This window comes from Ricinus communis, chromosome 2 (genome assembly GCF_019578655.1).
Source record: "Ricinus communis isolate WT05 ecotype wild-type chromosome 2, ASM1957865v1, whole genome shotgun sequence".
Classification (NCBI taxonomy): Eukaryota; Viridiplantae; Streptophyta; class Magnoliopsida; order Malpighiales; family Euphorbiaceae; genus Ricinus; species Ricinus communis.
In genome coordinates, this window is record NC_063257.1 from 3059914 (window position 1) to 3087366 (window position 27453).

Here is a 27453-nt window from a genome sequence, read left to right on the forward strand (position 1 = left end):
GTTGTCACGAACATCCCCTATTGTCTTGCTATTCTCGTTCGTGGGTCCATTGTGCGGAAAAAGCAGTGATTGTGGACATGGGCTGGCACGAATACACCGCCCAAAAAAATGAAAGAAACCTATGCAAAGAAGATAAATATCCAATGTCCAAACTCTTTTGTGCATCATTGAAAGTCCTTTATAACATTCAACAAAACTTTTCACGTGTGTGCATGCTTTTGAGAGAGAGAGAGAGAGATAGGGTATTTGTTTTGTCTGATAGCATGTTCACTTGTTGCCTTTTTATTGTTATTATTATTATTATTATTATTATTATTTCTGTCCTTCCTATATATTTTGTGCAGTGAGGAAAGAATTAAAGAATAAGATATTGATGAGTGGCCAGAGGCAAAAGCAGAAAAGGGAAAGGATCTTGTGGAGGTTGAGTGCGAAATCTTTGTTTTATGTTATGTTTTCTTCCTCTGCAATTTCCTTTCTCTTCTTATCTTTAAGAAAAACCATATATAATATAAATATTTGATTTTCGAGTGGCTTTTAAGTGGTGAAGATGAGTCAGTCCTTCAAAATAATGCCTTCATGATTGAGATGTTGACCTTAACTATACGAACAAAATTCCCCTACTGGAAAAATTGAATTAAAATTAATAAAAAAATTGGACCACTTTTGTTGTACACGTGTGTGTGGGTCTACCATCTTACCTAACTGTGAAACTTTGGTTTTGTCTGTTGAATTTTTATACCATCACCAGTCCTATCTCAATTTCCTTGCTTTCAGCTCAGGTAAGTCATAGGATCATGTCTACCTTTATACTCCTACACTCCACCCTATCTTCTTCTTCTTCTTCTTCTTCTTCTTCTTCCACTGATACCGATTGACAACAAATACACATTAGCATTGGGATGCAGCTTGACAGGGTCCAAGTCATGCTAGTTGGACATGGTGGGGTTGTTCGAAAATATTTATATGTTCTGAACTTGGAATTGCATACAAAAATATTCATTACATCATTTTGTAAATCCTATGTAAAGTAACAGAAGCCAAACTTTATAAGAGCATGTTAGAATCTTAAAACTATAAATTTCTCTCCACAGTATTTACAACGAACTATAAAATCTTAAGCGAACTGATGGTAATTATATTAATAATAATTTCTTTTGTCCTACAATAAAATTGAAAAACACAGGCAAGACAGAAATCTTCCATGTTGGATGGTGCCAATCCTGACTTGGTTACTCATGTTTTATACCTTAATGAATCACTATACATTTCCAGAAGAAACTTTTGCCCCACATTTATATACAATTGTAAAAAGCAACAAAACATTGCTACTTACTCTTTTATTTATTTATATAGTTTTCCGAAAATCACTTAAAATTATTTCAATAGAGAAAATACAAGAGAATAATTAGGCTCATACAACTTTCAATTAACCAGCGCACATGGTGCAGAGTTGCTTTTTGGCAATCTAGTCCATATCCGACATCTAAATCTTTATAATTATAAATAGAATTAATTCTTCATTGTAATATTTTTTCTATAAATTTTATTTGATCTTTAACTACAGAAAAACTTATCAGTTTAAGAAATCTTGCTGATCACATTGCGGCTCGCATTTATATTAATCCCATTACAGAATAAACGAAAAAATAACAAAAAAAGAAAAAAGAAAAAGGTGTCCAATATAATTGCCTGGGATAAGATAGTAACACATACTATGGAGATAGATAGTAGTTGCGACAGTAGGCATTAATGGATTAGTTATATAAAGATAACTAAAGATTCCTCTTGAAATAGGTGCAGAATTTATAGGTGTGCACAAGAACATGACTTCTTCTCTCGACATTCACATTTAGCCTAAAAAGAGAGAAAAGAAAAAACTTGAATGCTAAGACACTTGGCCATAACTAATATTATGTCCTTGCCAATCTAATCTACCTTGTGCAGGCAAGTTTGGAGGTTTGTGATTTTTCATTCCCTAAATCAGCAATTTGTAATAGCTGTTAGATTTTGACAAGGACCCACCAATCTTCAACACATAATGCTAAAAATGCTAAATGTATCATCTCATCTTTTAGTGCCATGGCCATAGGTCACCACACCCTTTTTCTCTATACCAAGCAAGCAAGAATAATGCAAAAAAGATAAGCAAGTTATGGGTTGCAACTTTTATACTAAATCCATTTTAAACCCAACTCTAGATTGACAAGCTCTCTCTCTCTCTCTCTCTAACTTTTCTTTCTTTTCTCTCTCCACAGCTTCTTGATACCCTTATCCTCCCTATTTTCTTAAGGTTTGGCAAAATCTGTAGGCCCAAAACAATTAAAGAAGAAAAGGTGAAAGAAAGAGTTGCAGATACAGAAACAGATCCTATTATTAGTCTTTCTAGTATAATTCCTGCGAATTATGGAGACCAAACAACACAGTAATATCAAAGAGAAAGTTGTATATAAACATGAAGAAGAGAAGTTAAAAAAAGAAGGAAAAGAAGACATTATTCCAGCAGCAACAAAGCAGCAGCAGCAGGTACCCTATACATCATCCCCTGTTGCCACAACTTCACCACCTTCAGCTTCTTCTTCTCCTTCTCATGAATTCTCATTCACTATCTCTCTCCATTCTTCTTCTGCACCAGTTCCTGATGGTAGTAATAATAACAAAGCAGCCAAGAATACCCCTCCTTCTTTTGCTATTGATTTGTCTCCTGCCGATGACATTTTCTTTCATGGCCATTTGCTTCCTCTCCATCTCCTCTCTCACCTTCCTGTCTCTCCGCGCACTTCTACGAATTCCTTGGATAGCTTTACCCTCCCCATCAGGGAATTATTGGACGATCACAAACCCATCAAGAGCAACAACAACTCAACCTGTAGCCGTGGCAATAGCAGCAGCGACGTCAAAGATAATATTAGCAATAGCAATATTAGAACCAATAACAATGGTGATGACAGGAAGGCCAGAAGCAGCAGCAGCAGCAAACCAAAGTCTTTCTCTTTATTCGGGTGGCGAAAAGGGTGTGAAGTTAGAGACAAAGAAGACAAAGACAAGCAAAAGAAAAAGCTGAGATTTGAAGTAAGTCAAGTACTAAAAAGATATGTCAGGATGGTTAGGCCATTATTGTTCTTCAAAGGAAGGAGAGAAAAGCTCCAATTCCATAGGCAACCCTATTCATTTTCAGGCAATTTAAGCTGGAAAAATAAGCAAGAATTGCGAGGAAGAAGAGGAGAATACTCTGCACCAGCTTCCATGAGAACATCTCCAACTAACAGTGGCCTTCTTGTAGCAACTGCATCCATACCTTCTTCTACTAGCGATAGTACTATGGAGGAATTGCAGGCTGCAATTCAAGCAGCAATTGCTCACTGCAAGAATTCTATTGCCGCTGAAGAGAAGATCAAATGCTAATACGTAATGGTTAGATTTGAATTTTCCAAAATTTTCATCTTCAAAATCCTTCTATTATTATTTGCTGTACACTTGTGTATAAAGTGGTATATATATCCTCAAAAATGTATGAAATGAGTTTGAGATTCTTATAAACTAAGGTGGCTTTTTGAGAATTGTTTTAGTAGCTTCATCCAGAATGCCTTCTTAGGAATTACTGTGGTTTTGACATTTAAATTCTTAAATCAGAATTAAAAATTCCTGCAAGTATGTGACTTTCTCCATTGTCTTCTATAGAAGTCATTGCAATGAGCCTATTTTGTTTCCTTCCACACTCATGTATACAAGAGGCCATCATATCATTTTCGACCAGCTGATTGTACGATTTCCAGTTTTGTTTCTCCGTATAATCCTGTCTCTCGAATACATCAATAATGAATTTGAATTGCTCTGCATTTCGAAATGTCACAAGCATTCAAAAGAATGTCTAATTCAAATTGCCGTACGAAGTCCATACTATATACAACAGAGAAAAACTATTCCATTTTTAAGCATTATTTAGTACTCCAAGAGATTGAAATAACATGAAAATGTTTATAGATTAAGGCCCAAATAAAATTTTTCTTTTTTTATTGAACGAGCTATCCATCCTTTAACGAATGAACTGTGATATTTTTCTTTTTTACCAAGTACATTATTAAGCTAATCCTTTTTCTTCTTTTTCTTTTTCTCTATATATCTATTACATATATATATATAGTTTTGAACTTAAATTTCATGAGAAGTGCCTCTTTTTGGAGGCATCTCCTAACGCATGCTTATGATCATATCATTATGCCTAACCATATTATAAGAAAAGCCTAACCCGTTGAGCTAGGATCACAAAACATTACTACTGTTGCAGGAATCAAGTAGGTCCATTGCTCAATTAGTTGCTACAATGGCCAAACTCTTTAGGCCAAAATCTAATAAAATCTACGTTGTTTACTTTCCTTAATTAAGAACATACATATTAATTCACGAGACCATTTTAAAAATAGAGTTAGATTAGGCATCACCGTTGTTTAAAATTAATTTAGGTAAACGTTGAGAAGAGAAAAAGAGAATTGAGGAAAAAAAATAATAAAAAAGGCGTACCAGTATGGAGTCCCACAGTCCCACTAGAAAAAGGCAAAGCAAAAAGAAAAAAATGCAGGATCAATTTTGGTCGTAAATCAAAGAGGTAGGTGCAATGACAAGAAATTGTATTCATTGGGTCTCGAAGGTTTGTGGGTCTAATAAGTTTGATGGGGTTTGAAGAATTCAGAGAAACCTAAAAGAAGTACCAAGTACAACAAATTATATTAATAATGTGGAAGAAGAGAGTTTGGAATAATTATAAAGACTTTGATTGAACATAAAAATCAAAGATGATCCCCTTATTTAACTATAAAAGGCACCATTATTACACGTTAGAATGATGTATGCATGTGACTAATGAGTGCCTCCCTATCTTTCCTATCATATGACTAACACCATCTTCTCTTATGATTCTTGTTCAAATCAAACCTATCCAACCCAAGATCGAACCCCACTCACATGCAATTGCTATTACACTTTCTTTTCTTAAGAAAAAACATAAACTATAGTATAAAAACTAACAATATGATGGCATATATGTCAATTTCTTCATGTTCATGTTCATTTCAATCAATTCCTTTTCTTCACCATATTTAAGAAGACATCATCTGCATTAACTACTCACAAGTGTGTGCTGACTGCTGACTATGAAAAGCATTACTATTATCCTCTGATTCAACCTTTTGGCTGCTATTGCTACAAACACAGGGGTAAAGATAGAAAAATGCATTAAAAGGAGATTCACTTGCTGATTATGATCATGAGCATGAAAGTTTGAGCACCAAGAGTTTCCCTTTTTAGCCCACCAAGAGAACACCCCACAAAAGAACAATGGCTTCTGGGCTCAACGAGAAAGAGAAACTTTCATCATTATAGCTAATAATAAACAATCATGCCAACCACATTACTTTATATATAAATATATATGTTCATACACCTCCATTGTGTCTGCAACAGGAAAAAGAAAAAAGAAAGGAAAAAAAGAAAAGAAAGGATAGCTTCTTTTTGCTTGAGAGGACTCCAAATGATTCATTTTGCATTCGACATCCCCCTTTGCGACATTCGTCTCTGTATCCTGTAACTTCAAAATGTCAAAGTAAATGAATAATATAAGAATTAAAATTTATAAATCCACTTGGCTTAAATGAAAACAAAGAAGGGTCTTATAGGTTTAGTAGAAACTCTTAAATTTCAAATTAATAAAATAACAAAAATTATGTTATATTTTATTTAACAATGTTTTAATTTTAAATAAAATCAAATCACGGGCACAATTAGCAATAAATTAAATTGATTAGATCTTTTGAAAATCAAGTCTTTTGACATCTGACCATAAAAATAAAAACTCAATTGAAAAATGTAGGATAATATATTTAGGTCAGCATATGGTCGTTAGGACACATCGCAGGGACAAGTCACTTTGGAGCCTGGCATGTTTTCAAATACGAGCTGGCGCTATTGGAAAATATAATACTCCCTCTAATTCTCCTTCCTTTAATGAATTAAAGAGAAATGATAGATAATTGGTTCATTGTTCATTGCATTACGTCATTTCTACATTATGAATTTCTGGTTTTAAAGTAAAGACAATACACTAAAGTCATCCTCAATTAAAGTTGTTTTTCTAATACGTCTTAAAATAATGAATTGTATTTTAATGTGTTAGATAGTATTTAATTGCCATTCATAAAATTTATAAGATTTATTTTCGGATTTAAAATTTTTATGTTAAATGGAGTGAAAAATAATTTAGTATTTTATATAATTAAATTTGTGCTGAATTGAATATAACTAAACTAAATTCTAATAATAAGATAGAAAGAATTTCTAAATGAATTCCACATTAGTAAATCAATATATTTCATAACATTAATATATATTTTTTTAATTTTATTATTTATTCTTTTTATATTTTTTTAAAAATAATTTTTTTTTATAAATTTCACTAAATATACCATTAAACTTTATGACTAGCATATGTTATATGGATCCATGTGATAATAATCTTGAAGAAATTTTATGCAATGCGTTTTATGTACTATTTATATGATTTTTTATTTTAAAATTTTGTTAAATGAAAATATCAAAAATATACATAAATGATATTATTTAATTTCTATTATTATAAAAACTAGTCAAATGAGATAGATCTTTATTATTTTTATTTTATATTGATATTTATAAATTAAATGATATTACATATTTTTTTATGGCACGTATTATAATTAATTTATGAAAATATGTGTTTCAAAAAAATATTGTAAAAAATTCAATAGTTTAAAGTCTCTCTAACCTGGCCGAAAATACGGCCACTCGTATGAGCATCGGCAGGCCCATTAGTATGCAGTCATTGGGCCTAGAAGTTTGTCCTTAACCATAGCTGTAGAAAGTCCACATCTGACGCATACAGATATCTGGAATATGCCCCCTCAGGCTCTAGAAGCTAGGTTCATTTATACCTCTTGGTTAAACGACACGTCGGCTTAAGAAAGACTAATGACCTCTAGAAATTTGACCGGTCAACTTCAGATGTTCCTTTCTATTCGACCAACAGTTCTGTAGAAACCGACCCATCAGTATCGGACTAAATTTTGTTGATTCCTTGAACGGGTCGCTTACTCTGATTTAACTCCACCCAACCCATCCAAAATTAAATATGAAGAATTTATGATATAAAAAGTTTTATAATATTATTATTATATTTTACTAATATTTTTTGTACTTTTTTCTACCTCTTTTCTAGAGGTATTTTCTCTTTCTATTTATTTTTATTATTTTATTAATAATATATTAGTTAAAAATAAATAAAAATATTATTAAAACACAATATATATATTTTCAAATAAATTTAATAATCTCTTATTTATTTATAGTTCAATAGAAATATATAAAAAATATTTTTAAAATATTTTAATAAAATTTTATATTGTCTAAAAGTGAAAAGAATTATACGTTTATAAATATAAATAAAATATCTTTTTAGTGAGATGGAGTTTGAAAGTAAAATTATACAAATTTAGTTTAAAAAAAAGATAAAATTTTGTAGATAATATAATTAAATATTGTATTATTTTTATTAGTATATGTACCGAGATGAATAATTTTTATATTAATTTTAAATAATCAGTATTTAAAAGTTTCAATTATTCTGTGTTATTTAGCTATTTTTGTTTCCCAAGTGTGCAAAGATGGAAAAGTAGACACGGATACCATGAGGACTATTCTAAGCTAGTCACATTGAAATTGTGGCAGCGGTAGCTCCATAAGTTTTCAAGGATTACGTGTAAATGTAATGCTTATTAATTCCAGTTATGAATCTCATTTAAATTTCTGTTAGTTTTCTCTTTATTAATGACTATTTATTATTCTATAAAAAAAATCTAGAGATAAGAGACACTTTAACGTTTCTTTTCAAATTTAAATTTCATTGATTTTTCTTTAACATTTTTTAATTAAGAAAATTCCTTTATAATAAATACTTAATGCAGGAAAATAATTTGCTTTGAAATAAGAAAATTGATGTCAGTTCAAAAAGAAACAAGAAAATTGATTTTCCGAAAGAAATCGCTGACTTTTCCTTTTAATTTGCTGAGCTGGCAATTAGCAAAGCCATCGTGTGATTATCCATAAAAAGGAAAAAAGAAAAAAGACATGGATTTGTTGTTCTTTTTTTCTTTCTAAAATTTTCATGAATAAATGCAGGCGGTGGTGATATTCGAATACTTCATGTAATTTGTTGTACAATACAAAATACTGTCCATCATCGCAACTGCTGTTCCTGTTCCCAACGACAGCTTCGATCTTTCCAAGGCTCATTTAATATCAATTCTTTTATCCTTTTAATTAATAATAACGAATTACTATCTGTCCCCCCCGGCGTTCCCGTTTCCGTCAATCCTTCATTGACGACGTCGTTTTTCAGGCATTGTCTTCTTCATATCGGTTGTTGTAGAAGTAGACAAGATTTGGAAGGTAATGCCTTTCTTTATTTATTTCTAATTTTCATCGAGTTATGATTTTATTAATTGGTTTACTTGACTTGAGTTATGATTATTCATTTTTCTTTATTAATTTGATCCAAGATTTATTCTTTTTTGATCTTAAGTTTGGTTTAATATGATCTGAGGAACAAATTGGGAAGAGATCATATCATATGTATTGTAATTGTAACTATAAAATTAATTTATTACAAAATGCTGTGTCATTAAGAGGAGATGTGTTGAGAAAGCGGATAAACAATCTATTGCCTCAAGATTGGATGCTTTACATTTTTAGGAATTAAAACTAGGATGTCTGCTTCCTCTTCTTTGTAGTTTAGTGATAATATCAATTTGATTGCTCACTGCAAGTTTTTATATTAGTGAGGAATTAAATGCAATAACTATTTAAAGATGGTGAATTTTTTGTTTTCATGACTTGTTCCAAATGGGTTGAAACTTGTGTGTAATATTTCATTATAAAATGTTGTTGCTAACATTACATAAATACTTTCAAGATATTCATGAAATGTTGAACTGCTCGTATTTGAGTTGTCAACTGGATTATTAAATTGTTGTATCTGGTGGTTGTATCAGAATTGAACTTTTGTAGATATTGGAAGATCTAGGAGGTTTTCCCAATTCTTTTCATACTAATAGGGCCTCGCAAACTTGTGGGGTTCTCAATTTTGGTTCTTAAGTTATGATTAAATTTTGAGATTGGGGTAATAACCTGAGAAATTCAAGTGTAATAAGATGTATGCTGTAGAGAGGCTAGGAAGCTACATCACCCGGGGTGTGTACACTGTCTCTGGCCCCTTTCACCCTTTTGGTGGAGCTGTGGATATTATTGTGGTGGAACAACCAGATGGGAGCTTCAAGTCCTCTCCTTGGTATGTTCGGTTTGGGAAATTTCAAGGTGTTCTGAAGGCAAGAGAGAAGGTAGTTACCATTTCTGTTAATGGAATTGAGACAAACTTTGACATGATTCTTGACCCAAGAGGAGAAGCTTACTTTCTCAGGGAGTTAGAAGGAGAAGAAGGGGACTCATTATCCTATTCATCATCTTCAGGTGATGAGATGGATGAGCAGTCCCAGAAAAGTAGCAGACCAATGAAGTCCAAAAGTTGCGATTATGATGTTAGTAAAAGTTCAGGTGATCAGCTTGATGCAAGTAATGGGAAGATTGTGGCTAGGAATAATTCCCGTCGGTCAAGGATATCTGGACTTATTTTTGGACGGAGGTCAGTGGAGGGGGATGGTCATCTAAAGGCAGGTGATGGTACTGACATAGCGAGGATAAGTTCATTGGAGCGTGCAGAGATTGCAGCTGACCTTGTCGAAACTTTCATGTTAGATGGGAATGGTTTGGAAGAAAAACTGGTAGAGATATCTGAAATTTCAACAAACGTTGATGAAGCTAGTATACAGGTTGCTCACCAAGATGATGGCACCAAGGTCACTTGTTCTGATTCACAAATTAAAGACACGTTTGAAAGATGTCCTGGGAAGAACTTGGATGAAAAAGAGACTTCTGATGAGATGGATGTTGTATTGCCAGGTTGTAGTGCTTCTGAGGAGGAGAATAGATCCCATAGGGTTGAATCTTCCTTAATTTGCGAGACATCCAAGAGATTGTACATAGCTAGTGGAGGATCTGAGGAAGTCCATTTATGTGCTCAAACATTTCATGCAACAGCTGAACCAGTAGTTGAGGTAAATGTTCTGCACTATTTTTATTAATGATAGGCTATAAATGCTGTCCTGCTAGTTCATTGTTTTATGAGTGACTCAGCTGGAGGTTTCAACCAGTTTTTACATGTAAACATGCAAGCTTGAGATCATTTGATGAGCTAATAAAGAAGATGATCCGAATTTAAGATATGTGAGGTTCATTTTGTGGACTAGTGAGGCCATCTTGCACTTGGTGCATTATCTGGCAGTCTTCTGCTAGATGATCTTTATAACGTTCTTCTGATTGTTGAACGACTTCTATGTTGTGTTAATGAGGATTCAATGAATCAAAGCACTGAGATATAAAGTCTTTCTTCTTTTATGTGAGAGTTCTCTCGCTTGGAAAGAAAACAAAGAGCCCGAGCTTCTATCCTTTCAAATAAGAATCCTTCTGAAAGGTTAGGCCTGTGGGATGTGTAACTAATGGCTTTTTCCAGGTTCTATGTTGCCAAACAGGTTCATGAGTTATATTTGCCTTGCCAATTTCTTTTAATATTTGTTCCTTGTCTTTAGCAAGAAAAATATAAAAAAGTTTTGAGGTTCTACCTATGGAGCTAAATCCTGTATCCCTGATACAGTGCCAATCTTGGCTTGACAGCTTGCTGAATACTCGAAGCGCCCAATCTGACCTTAGGTACACATGGCCATGCTTGTATGCTAGCCTAGCCCATGCTCCTGAATTTCTTTGCTGAGCTCTACAAGTGTTCAGCTTGGCTTGGATAAACTATAGATTATTTAAGTTCTTTAACTGATAAATATTTGATAATTTCTGATTTTGTTGCACTGAAGTGGTAGAGGTTTCGTTCAGGACACAGTTAACAAGCAAGCTGAGAATATTGGGCTGAAGAGAAGATACATTGAATCTCATGATATTTATCCTCAGCAAACATTTCCATCCTCTTCTTCCTTAAATGGCCATGATGAAGCAAACATTGAAGTGCCAGTAACAATATCACCCTTTACTGAAATGATCTGTGTTAACCCTGCACTTGATTCAGTTGAAATAGAGCCAAAGGCCATTAGCTCCATGTCCAGTTCTAGCAACTCAGTTGATCAGATTCAAGATGAGGTGAACATTGGGAATGAAATTACCAGAGACGATTCAGAACAACTTAATGGAGATTGTGGCCTTACAAAAACTAGTCGTAGTCCAGAATCGGAGAGTTCGGAGGAAGAACAATTCTTCTTCAGTGATATAGATGACTTTGAACCCAGAGAAGCTCAGGGTGAATCAGATTTTCCAGATGCTGATGATAACAACAATCATCCTTCATCATGTGCAGAAGGGACTAGCATAATTATTGAGCCAGTCCATATGAATGATGAATCTTATTCCCCTTCACATAAATGTGTTCAAAAGAATGGATTGAGTGATTTTGGAAACGTGACAGAAAATCCCAAGTTAATATCGAGTCCCATCCGAATTCCTAAACATCAAAGTGTTGCTAGTGCAGAAGTTGAGCGGCTGGTAGAATCATTGCCCAATTTATGGTCTAACTTTGATAATCTGGATGAAGATGATCTCAGTTGTTCTCTGAGCCATTCATTAGACTTGAATTCTAAATCCTTGGAGTGGAATATGCAACAAAAGAATGAGCCACAGTCTACAAATGCAGATACAGGAAATGATACTCCATTGCAGGCTTATTCCAAAGACGGAGATACTCTTCATTCAGAAGATAACAAAGATGGTATCAGCAATCCTGCTGTTGGTAAGAGTACTTAGATTTTTCTTCTGTAATTTTGTTTTTGGATCTTCATTCATTCAGGTTGGTAAGCATATATGTTGTCTATTCCGAATTTCAACTTAAACGAGTCATTGGTTCTCAAAGTAAGCATATAGTCTTGCTTCATCCATAAAAGTTATTTTTTATCACACAACATTATTCTTGACATTTTCTGTTGTAGGAAGTATAAAATGTATGTATCTTTTTCCAGTTTAAAAATGATTGTATTTTTATATAGTTGGTTATTCTCTTGAATGCAATTAAAAACATAAGGGAGCAATGCTTAAATTTATCAATTGTCATGGTTGTTTAAGTGCTTTTCATGCAGCAACCAATAGAAAGTCACATGCATTATGCTGTACGCAGAGATATCTCTTTGCAAACACTTATTATATGAAGGAATGGGAGCTGAAGCTGCTTCTCAAGCATTTGCTGCTCAAAAGCTGGATATAGATAAATTTACATCGATAGGCCCTGCAGTTGTGAAGAGTGATAAGCTTGTTGTTAGAATTGGCGGCCGTTACTTCCCGTGGGATACAGCTGCTCCTATTGTTTTAGGAATGGTAGCATTTGCAAGTGAAAACATATTTGAACCCAAAGGCATGATACCTGTTGATCAAGTTGAGAAATCTCTTGTAGGGGATCCATCGGAAACCATTGTTACCACTGGTGGAAGCTGGAGACTTTGGCCTTTCCCCTTTAGAAGATCAAGATCCAGGAAGACCACACCTGCCCTAAATGATACTAGAAGTTCTGATGCTGAGAATGTTTCAGAGAGCAATGCTGGGGTGGATAATAGTAGAAAAGTGCTTGATGGAAGGGTTTCCAAAAAGATGATAAAGGCAGTTACTCCAACATCTGAACAGCTGGCATCCTTGAATCTGAGGGAAGGGAGCAATGAGGTTACGTTCACATTCTCCACGTCAGTGCTAGGGAGGCAGAAGGTTATTTGTGATCTGTCATTAAATTGATAACCTGTCATTAAATTTATTACTCATGAATATACTTTTTTTCCCTGTAAATGAGATTCCTGTGTGTCCTTTACTTATCAATTCTTCCTGCGTTTCATTTACTTATCATTTCTTCCTGTGTTTCCTTCACTTATCATTTCTTCCCCCACACCCCCCTCCTCTCTTCTTTCCACCACCTTTCTAATTCTGTTACTTAACAGGTTGATGCTAGAATTTTTTTGTGGAAATGGAACACTCGGATTGTGATCTCAGATGTTGATGGGACAATAACAAAGTAAGAGTTTTTGAAGCTTTCTAATGCAAGGGAGTAATTCGGCTTTTGAAGTTTTAAATGATTACAAGTTAAAGCTTTTACATTCTTTCTTATTGAAGTCATATGAAATGGAAACTGGAGTGCTCCATCCTAAATATTTAATATGTGTCATAAAAATGATATTTGGTATTCTTGCGGATATATGGCAGAAAGTACTAGTCGAATAAAATTTCAACGTTTCCACTAAATATGTAGTTTGCAGTAAGAAATAGCATTACATTTATTCTTGTAGAACTTGTGGGTGCGAACTGGTTTTCATGGTAATAATCTCATGGCTTTTTAAGAAAGGCCTGGTTTTATTTGAAAATAAACTGGGAAATACTCTTGCCTACTGTATTAGATCAAATAAAATAATGAATAGAGGAGTTTCTGTTGGACTGCACAAGAATTTTGGTCTCTTATTTCCTACAGTTGTGGGTGTTGAAATTTAAAGATGTAAAATATTGAGGTGGTGAAATTTATTTTACTTCTTTTCTTTGGCATTGGCATTGCAGATCAGATGTTCTTGGCCAGTTCATGCCTTTGGTTGGGATAGATTGGTCACAAACTGGAGTTGCACATTTGTTTTCAGCTATTAAGGTCTGTCATACCTCATTTAATGTGTTTGGATTGGATCATTTGATTTAACTTTAAAGCTTATGTTTTGGTTGATGTGTCATATTTTTACTTGTTACTGCAAAGAAGCATACTTCTGGAGGCAGGTTCTATACAGTCTAAATTGAAATCTTCTTTGATACTCATGCCCTTTTTTTTGTTTCCATATGGAATATCCTTCTGCAGAGATTTTATTGTTATGATGGACGATGTTTAAGTTCTTTTACTAGGAGTGAGGGCATATGTTTTCCATATGTTGTGTAACTTGACTTGTGACCAGTGAAAGTGCCATTGTATCTTGTACGGATCATATCAGTTTTTATTTGTTACAGGATAATGGGTATCAATTCCTTTATCTAAGTGCTCGTGCAATTGCTCAAGCCTATATTACTAGACAGTTCCTAGTTAACTTTAAGCAGGTGATGAAGGCTTAACACTTAATTTGGAGTTTTATATATCAGGATTGATATAGTCCAGAATTTATGTTTTACCTCCTTATTTCTTTCTCAGAAAAAAGTTATGTTCTCTCCTTTGTAGGATGGGAAGGCTTTACCAGATGGTCCTGTTGTTATTTCCCCTGATGGACTTTTTCCTTCTCTATTTCGTGAAGGTAACTGGTTTGTATTGCATTGCTTTCTAGTATCTGTTCAATATTACTTCTTCTTGTCATGCATGCATCTTGTTAGTTCTGTTGGTCTCCTATGCTGTGCTAATACCAATAATAATGGTTGCATGAAGACTGAGCATGTAATATATTTTCTGCTAACATTTGTTTCTCAATTATATGTCTAGACTAAATATTCTTTCCCTTTTGTCAGTCATTAGAAGGGCTCCTCATGAATTCAAGATTGCCTGCCTGGAGGTTAGTTTTCCTCTCTTGCTCTCTGATTAAATTTGCAAGGCTAGAAAGACAGGGAGTGCAACATGGAGGAAAAGTTGTACTAAAAACCTGAAAACACTATCATAATGATAGAGCAAAAGACAGAGTAACTCCCTACGATCATTCTTATTAACATCTAAAGACACTTTGAATGCTTTGTCACACAGTCCACATTTCTGTCAAGAACTCCTTAATAAAAGAAAATTAATGGATGACCTTTGGTTCTTAAGGATATGAAGATTTCTTACAACCAATTACTCCAAATGACTGCAGAAATAGTAGCAAATCTTTTAAACTTTGGTTTCCTTTCTATTATCATTCACACTTCAGACCAACAAAATCTCTAACAAGGTTCCAGACATTCCCATTGTGTCTCAGACACACTAAAAAGTCAATTTCAAATAGTGCAAGTCACCCCATGGTGTAAACCTATGTGTTATGTTTCCATTTTAGATACTTATGCATAGAGTACACCTGTTTAAACACTAACCTGGCCTGTGTTTAAAAGATTATATTTACTTGTATTTTATGATATGGGCAGGCCAGGATGGGCCTTAACATAACTTCATTCCCAAGTCCACCTAAAGAATAATCTGGATTTCCTTAAATTCAGCAGGCCTGGGCTGAGGCTAGGAGAAAAATCTCATGCCCAGGCCTGGTTATATATGCAAGTGTCTTGAACAAGTCTAGTGTAGAGGTTGTGTTTTTTTTCCTCATAGATTAAACTTAGATGTTTTGATGTCTCAATATTATTTTCCAAGTGTGCGCTTTGAATAATTTTTTTTGGAAATATAGTACAGTTGAAGCTTTAATATGCTGCTGAATGTTTTTAATTCTTTGAATACCAGGATATCAGGGCATTGTTTCCTTCTGATTGCAACCCCTTCTATGCTGGATTTGGTAATAGAGATACCGATGAGATTAGCTACCTCAAGGTTGGAATTCCAAAGGGAAAGATTTTCATTATTAATCCCAAGGTAAAGACCCGCATGCTTGAAGCAAAGCATTCTACATCCATCATTAATAGAATTATGTCAATGTTCTCTTTTGGTGATTTAAACTTGCAGGGTGAGGTTGCCGTAAACCGCCTGGTTGACACGAGATCATACACTTCACTTCATGCTCTTGTGCATGGCATGTTTCCTGCCATGACATCATCTGAGCAGGTAAAGCTCTAGTCTCCTTTTTCACTTTATGTATGTAGTAAGTCTGGCACAATTATGTACAGCCTTAACAATAATTTAAACATAGAGCTCTATTATTTATTTGACCTGATCAAGTTTCAGGGATGTCAATTCTTGGTAGTGTTTGTATCCAGATGAAGATAATCTAACAACCTGAGTTGAAAGCCTATGCAACCTTTGCATGTTCCAATCTTTCCTTGCACATATTGTTGATGAAATTTAAATGTACATTATTTAAAGTGATTAACTTTTTAGTTCTCTTTTTCTTTTGTCAACTTTAATTGGCAACAGGAGGACTATAATTCATGGAATTTCTGGAAATTGCCACCTCCTGATATTAATATGTGAAGATGTCTACAGGAAGATTTTGCTCAACCCACTGAATCAGATCGAGACCAATGGGTTTCGACCAAGATTGTTTTGGACCTAGTCAGGTATTTTCTTATTTTTTTTACTTAAGGTTGATTTTTTATACCAAGTAAATAGGCAGCAATAAAAAAAGCTGCTTGACAACTTGACATACAAGTAAAATGCAATTTTGAACAAGACAGGACAAGAAATTGCATATTCTTTCCATGTATAGTTTGTCCAGAGGAATATGGCTCATCTTAACATATTCCTTAAAATAATGAATTAAAATATTCCTCAACTGTCTTGACAGTGGAAGAAGTTGCTTCCTAGTAATTGCATTACAGTGGAGTGTATAAATCTCTTGTTTTAAACCTGTGACATGAGTGAGAGAGAGGTTAAACTGCTTTCAGAGATCGCCTTTTCTCTTGGTCAGCATTTTCAGATTCTGGCTATGTGTTCATTATTAAGTCATAATTGTGCTGGTGAATTCCAGGTAGTGTATGACAAAGACCTGATGGCAGAAAATCCACAGCTGTTTTTTTATTGGCTGGCTAATCTATTGGTGGCCCAAATGGAATTCATAGAGATCTGCACACAGTTGAATTCATTATAAGCAGTTTAGTGTACAATATTGTATAGAGCGATACGTTTAGTCCCATAAGCATCAAGTGTTTCCCATAGGAAGTGGGCATGCCTCTAGAACATTAATGTATAATCTTCATTTTTGAAAAGCATTATTGTTCTTCAACATTGGTCCAGAGCTTTTACCTGAGGAGTCTTGTGTTTGTTTGATCTGGTCTTCGCTGTGCGTTTGGTCTGCCATAAACTTCTGTAGAAACTTGCAGATGGCCATTTTTCGCCCTCCAAGTTCTTGTGCTGCTCTTTTCAGTAAATTGATCAGTGTGCAGGGCGACTTAGTATGACCCCATTTAATATCAAAAGGAGAAAGCATTCCAATAACTTAAACCTAGGATGGACTCGAGTTAATCAAGCACAATGTTTTTTCTTTTTTCTGAACTGCAGAGAGCGGAAGTTAAGTTGGCTGTCATAATCTGTAGCGATGCCTAAGATTTGGGGAAATGTTATGTGATCCAACGTTTTTCTGCCAACTTATTGTACTGTTCAGTTGTAGGAAAAGAATATCTACAGTACCATATGTTTGTTATAAAAAAGGATGCAGATGTACCAGACAAATTTAGATTGCAAGAATGGCGATGGTGTTCGTTAAATGGATACTCGTATTTTCAGCACATAGTTGGCATTCATCCTATTGTTAATAATAGCCAACTCGTGTTATCTTATCTTATCCTATCCTTGGGCATACATTCAGTTGCTCAACTCTGATGTGAACATGAAAATGGTTCTCATTCGTTGTTTAAAAATCAAAAGAAATAAAATTATAATGTGAATAAAGTACTTAATCTGCATGTGCTGCAGAATGTTTTATTTGAAACCATTATCCTGCTTTACTCCAAAAATATATCCACATTGTGAATACGAATACAAGTATCTTTCTTGAAATTAAAGTAGAGATTAGAGGTTGACTTGCAGGTAGTGGAATTTCACTAATTTCACATGGTTATCACCACGTGTAGTGTACAGACCAGTACAAAACATAGTCATCAGGAAGCAAGAGTCAAGTGTAACGATGGCCTCGTAGCAATTGCTTGTTTGACGTTTTCACGATTACTGGAAGAAACTCTTGAAATGTTCTTCGTGGCAAACATTTGTAACTTTGAGAAAACCTACGTTTTATTCAACTCTGAAATGATTTTGTATTTACATCAATGTTTTACATCGATGATTTTGTAATCTCAGATATTATTTTCATCCCAGTGGTTACGATAGTAAGCATTTTGAAGAAGTGTTAAGATTTTTATTTGTTAATCTCTAGTAGATTAAGCGACAAAATTTTCCATATTTTTACCTCAATATCTGGTTTTTACTTCAACATGCATGAAAACTAAAAAAAAGAAAAAGAAAAATCCAATCATGCAGTTACAAGCAGAGAGTAACGGGACAAACAGATGTAGCAAGTTGAGGTTAGTGTCATCGAAACATGGGATCTGTCGTCTTCTTCTACGCTGCCCGTAAAAGAAACTGTAACACAACAGAACAAAAATCAAACTCAACAGAATGCAACTTCTGTCAAAAACTCCAAACTTGAACCTCAAAATCCATTTGCGTTTTGCCATGCCAGCTGAACTGAAAATATTAAAAAGAACAAAGTCCATTAAAAAATATTGATAATACAGTCGATATATATATATATCTAAGTGGGCCCCACCTAAAATAAAAACAGCGCCACCTAACTCCCTCTCTTTCTCTCTTAAAACCCATCAGGAAAACGTTCTATGCTTACGTGTCAACAACGACCACAATCTCCCTCTCTCGACATTTCCAAGGAAACAATAAAAATTCTATCTTGATCATTTCTTTTTTTAGTTTAGTCTCTTCTTATTAAATTTGTAGATGAAGATCGGGATAGCCGTTGCTCTCCATTACCCTTCGCCATTATCTTTACCAGGTCAGATTCTATTGCCTTTGCTTTGCCTGTATGTTGAATAGTAGAATTCAAAAATAACATTTTAAAAAAAAAGACCTTATTTTTGTCTCTTTTAATATGCTGGTGATGGTAATTAATGATTCTTACAGTTGGGCACATTCGAATAATTAAAAAAGAATATGCTTTTATTGCACCAACTACTCATTCTTTTCTTATTGCTTTGATTTCGATATTTAGGAGTCCAACTCTTTCAGGGTTTTTCCTATCTCGGTTTGTCTTTATAAATGTGCATCTATTTTGCGGTAAATGAGTTTTTTTTTTTAATTTTTTTATAGCTGGCTTTGGTTTCTTATTTGTTGTCTTCTCGTTTTGTATCTTAACTTGAGCTGTTAGGTATTAGCAACTAATGAGTTCGTTTTGGATTTCTGTTTTAATTCCTCAGGAGGTGTTTCTCTTCTTGTAATCTGATTCTTGTTCTATGTTACTGTGCAAGAAGAGCATTTGTTACCACTGGATTATCGAATTTGCAATTTGATTTTGAATTTTTTTTTTCTTTAATCTGGTTTTTATCAGAATTGAAATTTTGGAGCTGCTAGAAAGGCTAGGGGAGTGTCGAATTTGTGGCTTCAAGATTTATGCTAATGGAGCCTCACAATTTTGTGGGGTTCATAGCTCAGGTTCTCAAGTTATGATTGGATTTTGAGAATTTGTGATTCGGGTATCTGAGAATTCCAAGTTATCCTAAAATGTATGCTGTAGGGAGGCTAGGCAGCTACATAACCAGAGGTGTATACACTGTCTCTGGCCCTTTTCACCCATTTGGTGGTGCTGTGGATATCATTGTTGTGGAACAGCCAGATGGGAGCTTTAAATCCTCACCTTGGTATGTTCGGTTTGGGAAATTTCAAGGGGTTCTGAAGGCAAGAGAGAAGGTGGTTAACATTAGTGTTAATGGAGTTGATGCTGATTTCCACATGTATCTTGATCAGAGAGGCCAAGCTTACTTTCTTAGGGAGGTAGAAGGAGAAGAGAGGGAATCTGTCTCATCATCTTCTGGTGACGATACAGATGAGCAATCCCAAAAAAGCATAAGGCCAGTGAAGTCCAAAAGTTGCAATTATGATGACAGTCAGCTCAATGCAGGTGACCAGTTTGATGAAAGTAATAGGAAGATTGTGTCTAGGAGTAACTCCCGCAGGTCTAGGATATTTGGTCTTGTTTTTGGACGGAGGTCAATGAAAGAAGATGGTTATCAAGATGAAGGTGATGGTTCAGTAAGTTCATTAGAGCGTGCAGAGATTGCAGCAAATCTCTTGGATGTGAAGTGGTCTACTAATCTTGACACTAGTAATCCTAGGAAAGATAATGTTTCAAGGTTTTCTACTTCAGATGCATTTGTTACTAAATTGGACAAGGATAGGTCAACTAATCATGGACAAAGCCAGTTGGGCTTATCATTACAGGATACCATTGAAACCAGTGTGGACCAATACACATTGGCTGAGGCAACTGGTTCCTGCAATGTGCAAATGGACAATGATTTTCAGTCTGGCTTTGAGAACCAAGAATTTCCTACGGAGGAACCTAATGTAGAACTCTCGAGTTTACGTACCACTAAACAAATTGTTAAGACTTCCATAATGGATGAAAGTGCTTTGGAAGAGAAACTGGAGATATCTGAAATGTCAGGAAACATTGCTGAAGATAATCTACAGGATACTGATCAAGATGAAAATGTTGGGGCTATAATCTCCAAGATTATTTATCCTGACAAGAAGTTTAATGATGAATGGGTAACTGATGAAAGAAATGTTGCATTAACAGAGTTTGACATTTCTGAGGAGAAATCTCAAAACTCTATAGTTGGGCTGGATGTATCAAAAGAACAATTTGAAGAAACAAAAAACCTCACTAGTGGAGGACCTGAAGAATTTCATTTCGATGCTAAAGCATTGCACGTGACTACTGAGTTAATACCTGAGGTAACTCTTTTCTCAAATGGTTACTTGTAAAAAACTTCTGACTAATTTGGGCCTTTTAAAATATGTTCGTTTAACTTTTTAGAAAAGAAATAATGAATTACGACTTCTTCTCTGAATAAATATAACTGGAGGTGGGCTGCTGTAGACACAATTAGACATTACACCTATGGCTTTTGAATGGATTGACTTCTTTGTCAGTGGCGCATGAGCATCTTGGCGAAAAGTTCAATTTGATAGTAATCGTTCCAAGGCCAATAGCATTAAGAAGAAACCAAGTTGACAAAGTTTGACCTTTGGGCTTGGATACCTAGCTCATAACTAGTGCATTTGTTAATCCTGTATGAGATTATACCCAATAAGGGCAGTAATGTTCTTGAACATATTCAGTACAATGGCTTTTTTAGGACAATCTGATGGAGCCAAAGCATTTTGATATCATTTTTTCCTAATGAGTATAAGACAAGCAACAGCCCAAACTCCTCTTCTCTATCTACCAAGTTAGGCCCTGTGGCTGTGGGAGATATAGCCTTGTGCAAGCTATTGAATTGCCATATGTTCAAATATTAATTCGTACCTTTGCAGTCTTATTTTAGTTCCTGTTCTTTTCCTGTAAATTTTGTTTTCTAATGTTATGCTCAATGCTATTTAGTCAGAGAAAAATTAGAAAGACTTTGAATTTTATGATGAAGATTGGGCGGTTATTATCTCCACTTGGCAGTCTTGAGCTTGGCTTGTTGTCTAGTTGAATAACCTTTAAGTTCAGTTCAAGTATAAGTACTGTGCTTGTATTAGCTTGAGCCCAATTTGATGCTCACAGATTTCTTTGCTAAGCAGAGCTTTAACTTTAGTAGGTTTTTAGTTTGCCTGGGCTTGTGATTACTGTAATTGATCTTTTTCATTAATTATGTACACTGGTAACTTCTGATTCTTTTGACGCTGAGCTGGTCAAAGTTTCATGCAGGATAGAGTTACTCAGCAAGCAGAGAAAGTGGAGCTGGACATGTTACACATTGACTGTTTCAATAATAACCATCAGGAAACCAATCCATCTCCTTCCAGATATGGCCATGATGAACTGAACTTTGAGGTGCCATTGGCAGTGTCAGATTCCTATACCAAAACCGTAACTGTGGATCCTATACTTGGTTTCGTTGAAGTAGAGTCAAATAGCATTAGCACCATTTCTGGTTTTAGTAACTCGGTGAATCAAATTCAAAATGAGATAAATGTTAGTGATAAGATTGGTAGGAAGGATCTCCAACCTTCTTTGAATTCAGTTGGTGCTGAACAACTTAATGGCGATGGTGACCTAACAAAAGCAGTTAGTGTTCCAGTATCGGAGAGTTCAGAAGATGAACAATTCCTCTTCAGTGATCTTGATGACTTGAAATACAGAGAAACTGGGTATGTGTCAACTTGTCCAGTTTCAAATAAAGAAGCTTGTCCCTCATCTTGTCCAGCAGGCACTAATGAAGTGAATGGGCCTTTCAGTACGAATGATGAATGTAATTCATCTCAAGAGAGCTTCCACCAAACAAATCAATTGGCTGATATCATAAGCATAGGCAATTCAAAGGTAGCATCAAGTCCCATTTCTATTTCTAAACTTAATAGCACTGCTGATACAGAAATTAGACGGCGGGCAGAATCATTACCTGATATATGGTCACGCATTGATAATCTGGGTACAGAGGATGTTAAACATCCTTTAAGTCATTCACTGGACACAAACTCCAAGTCCTTGGACTGGAATTTGCATTACAAAGATGAGTCACGCTTTATAAGTTCAGATACAGATAATGAAAACCAATCATCACTGGAGCACTCCAATAAGGAAGAATCTCATCGTTCAGAAGATATTAGAAGTGCTGTTGTGAATCCTGCTGTTGGTAAGAATACATGGATAATTGTTTTGTGCCATTTTTATTTTCCGAGTTCGCAATAATTTCAGGTTGAGTGTTTAATTTACAGAAACAAAAACTTGTCTAGTTCGTATTTGCTCATTTGTTTTCATAAGAAGAATGGAATGTGATGTTACTGCATTTAAAAGATTATGCTCCCTCTAAATTACTGGATTGTTCCTTTTAATTGTGCGATTAAGTGGAGGAATGGTTTTCGTCATTTATTTTAGGCATCTAATTTCCCCTTATGTAGCAAACAACTAGAAAATCACATGCATTGTGCTCTATGCAGAGATATCTCTTTGCAAACACCTGTTATATGAAGGAATGGGAGCTGAAGCTGCTTCTCAAGCATTTGATGCTGAAAAGCTGGACATAGATAAATTTAATTCTATAGGTCCTACAGTGGTGAAGAATGATAGGCTTATTGTTAGAATTGGTGGCCATTACTTTCCATGGGATGCAGCTGCTCCTATTGTTTTAGGAATGGTTACATTTGGAAGTGAAATCATGTTTGAACCAAAAGGCATGATCTCTGTTGACCAAGTTCAGAAATCTCTTGTAGGGGATCCATCAAGTGCCATTGTTACCACTGGTGAAGGCTGGAGAATTTGGCCTTTCTCTTTTAGAAGATCAAGATCTAGGAAGGCTGGACAGCCAACACTAACTGAGACTGGGAGCTCTGATGCTGACAATGTTTCAGATAACAAACTTCTTATGGATAATGAGAAAACTCTGGTTAAGCCTAAGGCCTTGAAGAAGATTGTGAGGGCGAATACTCCAACATCTGAAGAGCTTGCATCTTTGAATCTAAAGGAAGGTAGTAATGTGATAACATTCACATTCTCCACTGCAATGCTGGGAAGGCAGAAGGTCATTTTGCATTGCATTTATTACTTGACAATTACCCTTTTTCCCTTGTATAAAATTTTCTTTGTTTTATTTTCTCTTTTGTAATTTGAAGTTTTCTCTTTCACTTAGTATTTTCAGTTGAATTCTCTGGATATTACCTAACAATTATGTTGCTGAACAGGTTGATGCTAGAATTTATTTGTGGAAATGGAACACTCGCATAGTAATCTCAGATGTGGATGGGACCATAACAAGGTAAGAGTTCTTTAAGATAATATAATGTGACAGAGAATTCTAAATCCTATGCTATTTTAAAACGATTATATGTTGAAACTCTGACAGTTCTCAGAATTTTATGCATCACTATATATGAGGTGGCAAAAATGCACGAGTGACCTTCATCATAAGTGTTGTACTTCCTTCTGTAACGGATTGTAGATTTGTTAACTTTGTGGGCATATCTGAACTGGATGGTTAATATGTGATGTATAATCACATGGTCCCGCATCAAAAAGTAGATACATTTATTATCTGTAGACTAGTAAACAATCCAAAGTATTATCAGTGCCACCCAAATTTGGTGGAAAGGATCTGCTGACTGCCACTAGATTAAGACCTGGTTTTTAAATATGACCATTTAAAGGATTGGGAAGTACTCCAGCATACTTGATTGAGATAAAATAATATTTAAACTGTGGCTGTGGTTTTTGGTCTCTTTAAGAGATGTGGCTTCTCTTTTCCTACTGTCTCTGGATATAAGGAATATAAAGATTTTGCACAGAAGGGAGCAGCGTAGTATCAGATGTATGTTAGCTTTTAATGATTCTAAGGATTTTTAAATTCATCAATGATGTGATGGATTAACTTATCAGTCTGATCAACTGTCTGTCCTTAAAATGATGCTCCTTTGTTTCATGCAAATATGCACTAATATCTAACTTTTAAGATTTCGGCTCATTTACATATTAATACATCTTTTTACCTCTTTTATGGGGTTCATTTGTTTCTCTGTTATGCATCGTGCGTTCACACCAGGCAAGTAAATGTTTTTCTGTTTGAGTTATATGATCACCTATCGTGCATCTCTGTTTTCACTTGCGCACTTACATTAGAGTCAGTTTGCATATATTAATACTTCCTTGATGTAGTAAAATTTACATTTCTATGGTTGGTTAGCTTTTGGTTTCCTGGAGCGGGTTTCTCCTGAAAATGTCTGACTCCTTTGTTTGACGTTGCTACTACAGATCAGATGTTCTTGGTCAGTTCATGCCTTTGGTTGGGGTAGATTGGTCACAAACAGGGGTTGCACATTTATTTTCAGCTATTAAGGTCTGTGGCATCTCATTTGATGTGTTTGAATGTATCTGAGAGTTCATAATTTAGTTGACACAATCCTTTACATTTTTTCACTCATGAATTTGTATCAGAAAATTTCTTGTGGCTTGTTCCACGCTATCCAAATTGGGTTTCAACTTTTGATCCATATGTCTATTTCTTCATGTGGAATCATTATTCTTGTGCTTGGAAATGTATAATATCTTTCAATAGGACTGTTAAAATGCAATAGTATTTATATGCTGCGTGCAACTGGACTCGCGACCACTGAAAATATTGTTGAGTCTTGCATGGATTGAAATAGTTACTCATTTGTTACAGGAAAATGGGTATCAATTGCTTTTTCTAAGTGCACGGGCAATATCTCAAGCCTACATTACTAGACAATTCCTAGTCAACCTTAAGCAGGTGAATTAATTATCAACACGCTATTTTATGTGGAGAATTCAGAATCTTATGTTTCTTTTTGTTACCTTTATTTCTCTCAAATTGAGGTTTGCTTTCACCTTTTACAGGATGGAAAGGCTTTGCCCGATGGTCCTGTTGTTATATCCCCTGACGGACTTTTTCCTTCTCTATTTCGTGAAGGTAAGACGCATCTACCAAATTGTTTCATGCATAGGTGCTTCTTTGCCTGTGCCATGCATGTATATGGCTTCAGTCTGTGCATTTAGTCCTAACAATAAAACGTTGAGAAGGCTGTGAGCATTTTTTTAATTTAGTGTTGATATATGTTTCTTAATTAAAATGTATGGACTAAAGACTTTTCCTGTTTTCTCAGTCATTAGGAGGGCTCCTCATGAATTCAAGATTGCATGCTTAGAGGTTAGTTTTCCTCGTTTCATCTTTTTCTCAATGTATGTCATGCTTCTCTAAACTGATATCCTTGCAAGTTATACAAGTCAATCACAGTGCTTAATAGTCTTTCTCTCTGTTGATAACAATTTAATTTTGTATACTTTTCTACTCCTTATAATGTCAATTGCAGTGCTTTGATAGCCTATCTCTCCTGATAAAATTGCTTTAAGAACTCTCTCTCTCTCTCTCTATTCTTTGTTGAGAGAGAGGGAGATGAGTCTGATGATTAACATCCTTGTGAGTCCTCAAATATTTCTGAGGATTATTTGTACTGTTACGCTTGCATATTTCTGAAGACAGGTGTATTCTTATACTTTTTAATTCTCCTAAATACCAGGATATCAAAGCATTGTTTCCTCCGGATTGCAGCCCTTTCTATGCTGGTTTTGGTAATAGAGATACTGATGAGATAAGTTATCTTAAGGTTGGAATCCCGAAGGGAAAAATCTTCATCATTAATCCCAAGGTACATCAATGCTTCATGCTTCATGGAAAGCAAAATAAGTCCCTTATTACTTTCTGTCAAAATTTCATTCTGATGGTTTACATTTGCAGGGTGAGGTTGCTGTGAACCGCCGGGTTGACACAAAATCTTATACTTCGCTTCATGATCTGGTGCATGGGATGTTTCCTGTCATGACATCATCTGAGCAGGTATTGTCTGCTTTCCATTTTGCACTGTTTGCTTGTAAAACTTTTGAAGCTTGTGTATAGCCATGGCTATAAGATATACTAAGAGCTCTATCATCACACCCAATTCATAATCCTCTTAGAAACCAAGAGTCCCCCATTGGTGGGAAAGCAAAAATATTGTAATGCATGCAAGTCCAACCCCTTTGTTGTAACACCAAGCTCTTGGTCATTACGAGTTTGAACCTTCACAAAATTAAATCTTCTCTCTGATAAATTATCTCTGAATTTTCAGATTTATTTAAGTCTTCTATGGAGTGACTAATTGCCTATCCCTTATATTACTATTTGGAACAGGAGGATTTCAATTCGTGGAATTTCTGGAAATTGCCTCCTCCTGATATTGACTTTTAAGGTGGCAACTGAAGATGATTGCTTAACCCTCTGAATACTGAGAAGAATGGGTTTTAGCCATGCTTGTTTGAAACTACGGAGGTATTCCTGATTTTAGCTTTAGATATATTGTTTTGCAAGAACTCAGGATTAAACTTTTTATTTCATTTGGTTACTGTTTTCTGTTATTCCTCATACATAGCAGACATTTGATACAGGATTCATTTTAAAGATTGCAGGAAACTGAATCATGCAAATTTGGTAAAAGATATTTCATCAAACAGGGAATGAAATAATTAGTTAACAGTCTTGACACTATTAGGGGGTTTCTTTTGGTTGAATTTTAAATTAACCTAGTCACAATACTAACTAACATGGCTTGTTTAGGAACTAAATTTAGAGGGAGCTTAAATTAAACTATGTTTTCTGAGATTTTATAGATGCACAGTGTTGATAAATTACAGGTAGCATGTGGCTAAGACCTGCGGCAGAAGTCTCCCCATATACTATCTCAGTGCAGGGTTGGCTGATGGACCGAAAGGAATTTATAGAAGTAGTGGAGTTGGATTCCTTATACCTTTTTCTTGCTTCAGAAAGAGTTAAATGTACAATATTGTATAGTGCATACGTTTATTTCTTGAATGTAAGCATGTCTCATAGGTAGGCATGCTTGAGAAACATTAATGTATAATCCTTTTTAATTGAAATGAATTATCATTCATTGTCGTTGATACTTAGATTACACTTGTTTTGGCTGGATAATCA

At 34.9% G+C, this 27453-nt stretch overlaps 3 protein-coding genes across 12 annotated transcripts; all 3 read left to right on the forward strand.

Annotated features, from left to right (window-relative positions):
• The first annotated feature begins 2091 nt into the window (after nucleotides 1–2091).
• Nucleotides 2092–3568, forward strand: LOC8278894 (BRI1 kinase inhibitor 1). The gene has a single exon (XM_015718436.3). It carries the CDS (start codon nucleotides 2404–2406, stop codon nucleotides 3400–3402), a length of 999 nt encoding a protein of 332 aa, XP_015573922.1. The 5' UTR covers nucleotides 2092–2403; the 3' UTR covers nucleotides 3403–3568.
• Nucleotides 3569–8124: 4556 nt separating this feature from the next.
• On the forward strand, nucleotides 8125–18030 carry LOC8278893 (phosphatidate phosphatase PAH2). 3 transcript variants are annotated; one of them, XM_048370923.1, is made up of 13 exons: nucleotides 8125–8472; nucleotides 9075–10193; nucleotides 11020–11923; nucleotides 12305–12882; nucleotides 13110–13183; nucleotides 13717–13801; nucleotides 14149–14235; nucleotides 14354–14426; nucleotides 14635–14678; nucleotides 15545–15673; nucleotides 15764–15862; nucleotides 16172–16314; nucleotides 17255–18030. In XM_048370923.1, the coding sequence occupies exons 2-12, from the start codon at nucleotides 9234–9236 to the stop codon at nucleotides 16226–16228; spliced, it is 3090 nt and encodes a 1029-aa protein (XP_048226880.1). In that variant the 5' UTR covers nucleotides 8125–8472; nucleotides 9075–9233; the 3' UTR covers nucleotides 16229–16314; nucleotides 17255–18030. The 3 variants fall into 3 exon arrangements, with proteins under 3 accessions (XP_048226880.1, XP_015575333.1, XP_015575335.1); XM_015719847.3 differs by lacking the exon at nucleotides 17255–18030 and adding an exon at nucleotides 16725–16979 and having other exon boundaries at nucleotides 8126–8472; XM_015719849.3 differs by lacking the exon at nucleotides 17255–18030 and adding an exon at nucleotides 16725–16979 and having other exon boundaries at nucleotides 8126–8472; nucleotides 12578–12882.
• Nucleotides 18031–18575: 545 nt separating this feature from the next.
• LOC8278892 (phosphatidate phosphatase PAH2) lies at nucleotides 18576–27425 on the forward strand. Of its 8 annotated transcripts, none has more exons than XM_015719668.3 (13): nucleotides 18576–18758; nucleotides 19180–20719; nucleotides 21681–22608; nucleotides 22913–23493; nucleotides 23654–23727; nucleotides 24717–24801; nucleotides 25129–25215; nucleotides 25323–25395; nucleotides 25589–25632; nucleotides 26003–26131; nucleotides 26221–26319; nucleotides 26653–26790; nucleotides 27153–27425. In XM_015719668.3, the coding sequence occupies exons 2-12, from the start codon at nucleotides 19484–19486 to the stop codon at nucleotides 26707–26709; spliced, it is 3393 nt and encodes a 1130-aa protein (XP_015575154.2). In that variant the 5' UTR covers nucleotides 18576–18758; nucleotides 19180–19483; the 3' UTR covers nucleotides 26710–26790; nucleotides 27153–27425. The 8 variants fall into 8 exon arrangements, with proteins under 8 accessions (XP_015575154.2, XP_002510239.2, XP_015575161.2 ...); XM_002510193.4 differs by having other exon boundaries at nucleotides 19311–20719; XM_015719675.2 differs by lacking the exon at nucleotides 18576–18758 and adding an exon at nucleotides 18969–19039 and having other exon boundaries at nucleotides 27137–27425.
• Nucleotides 27426–27453: the final 28 nt, after the last annotated feature.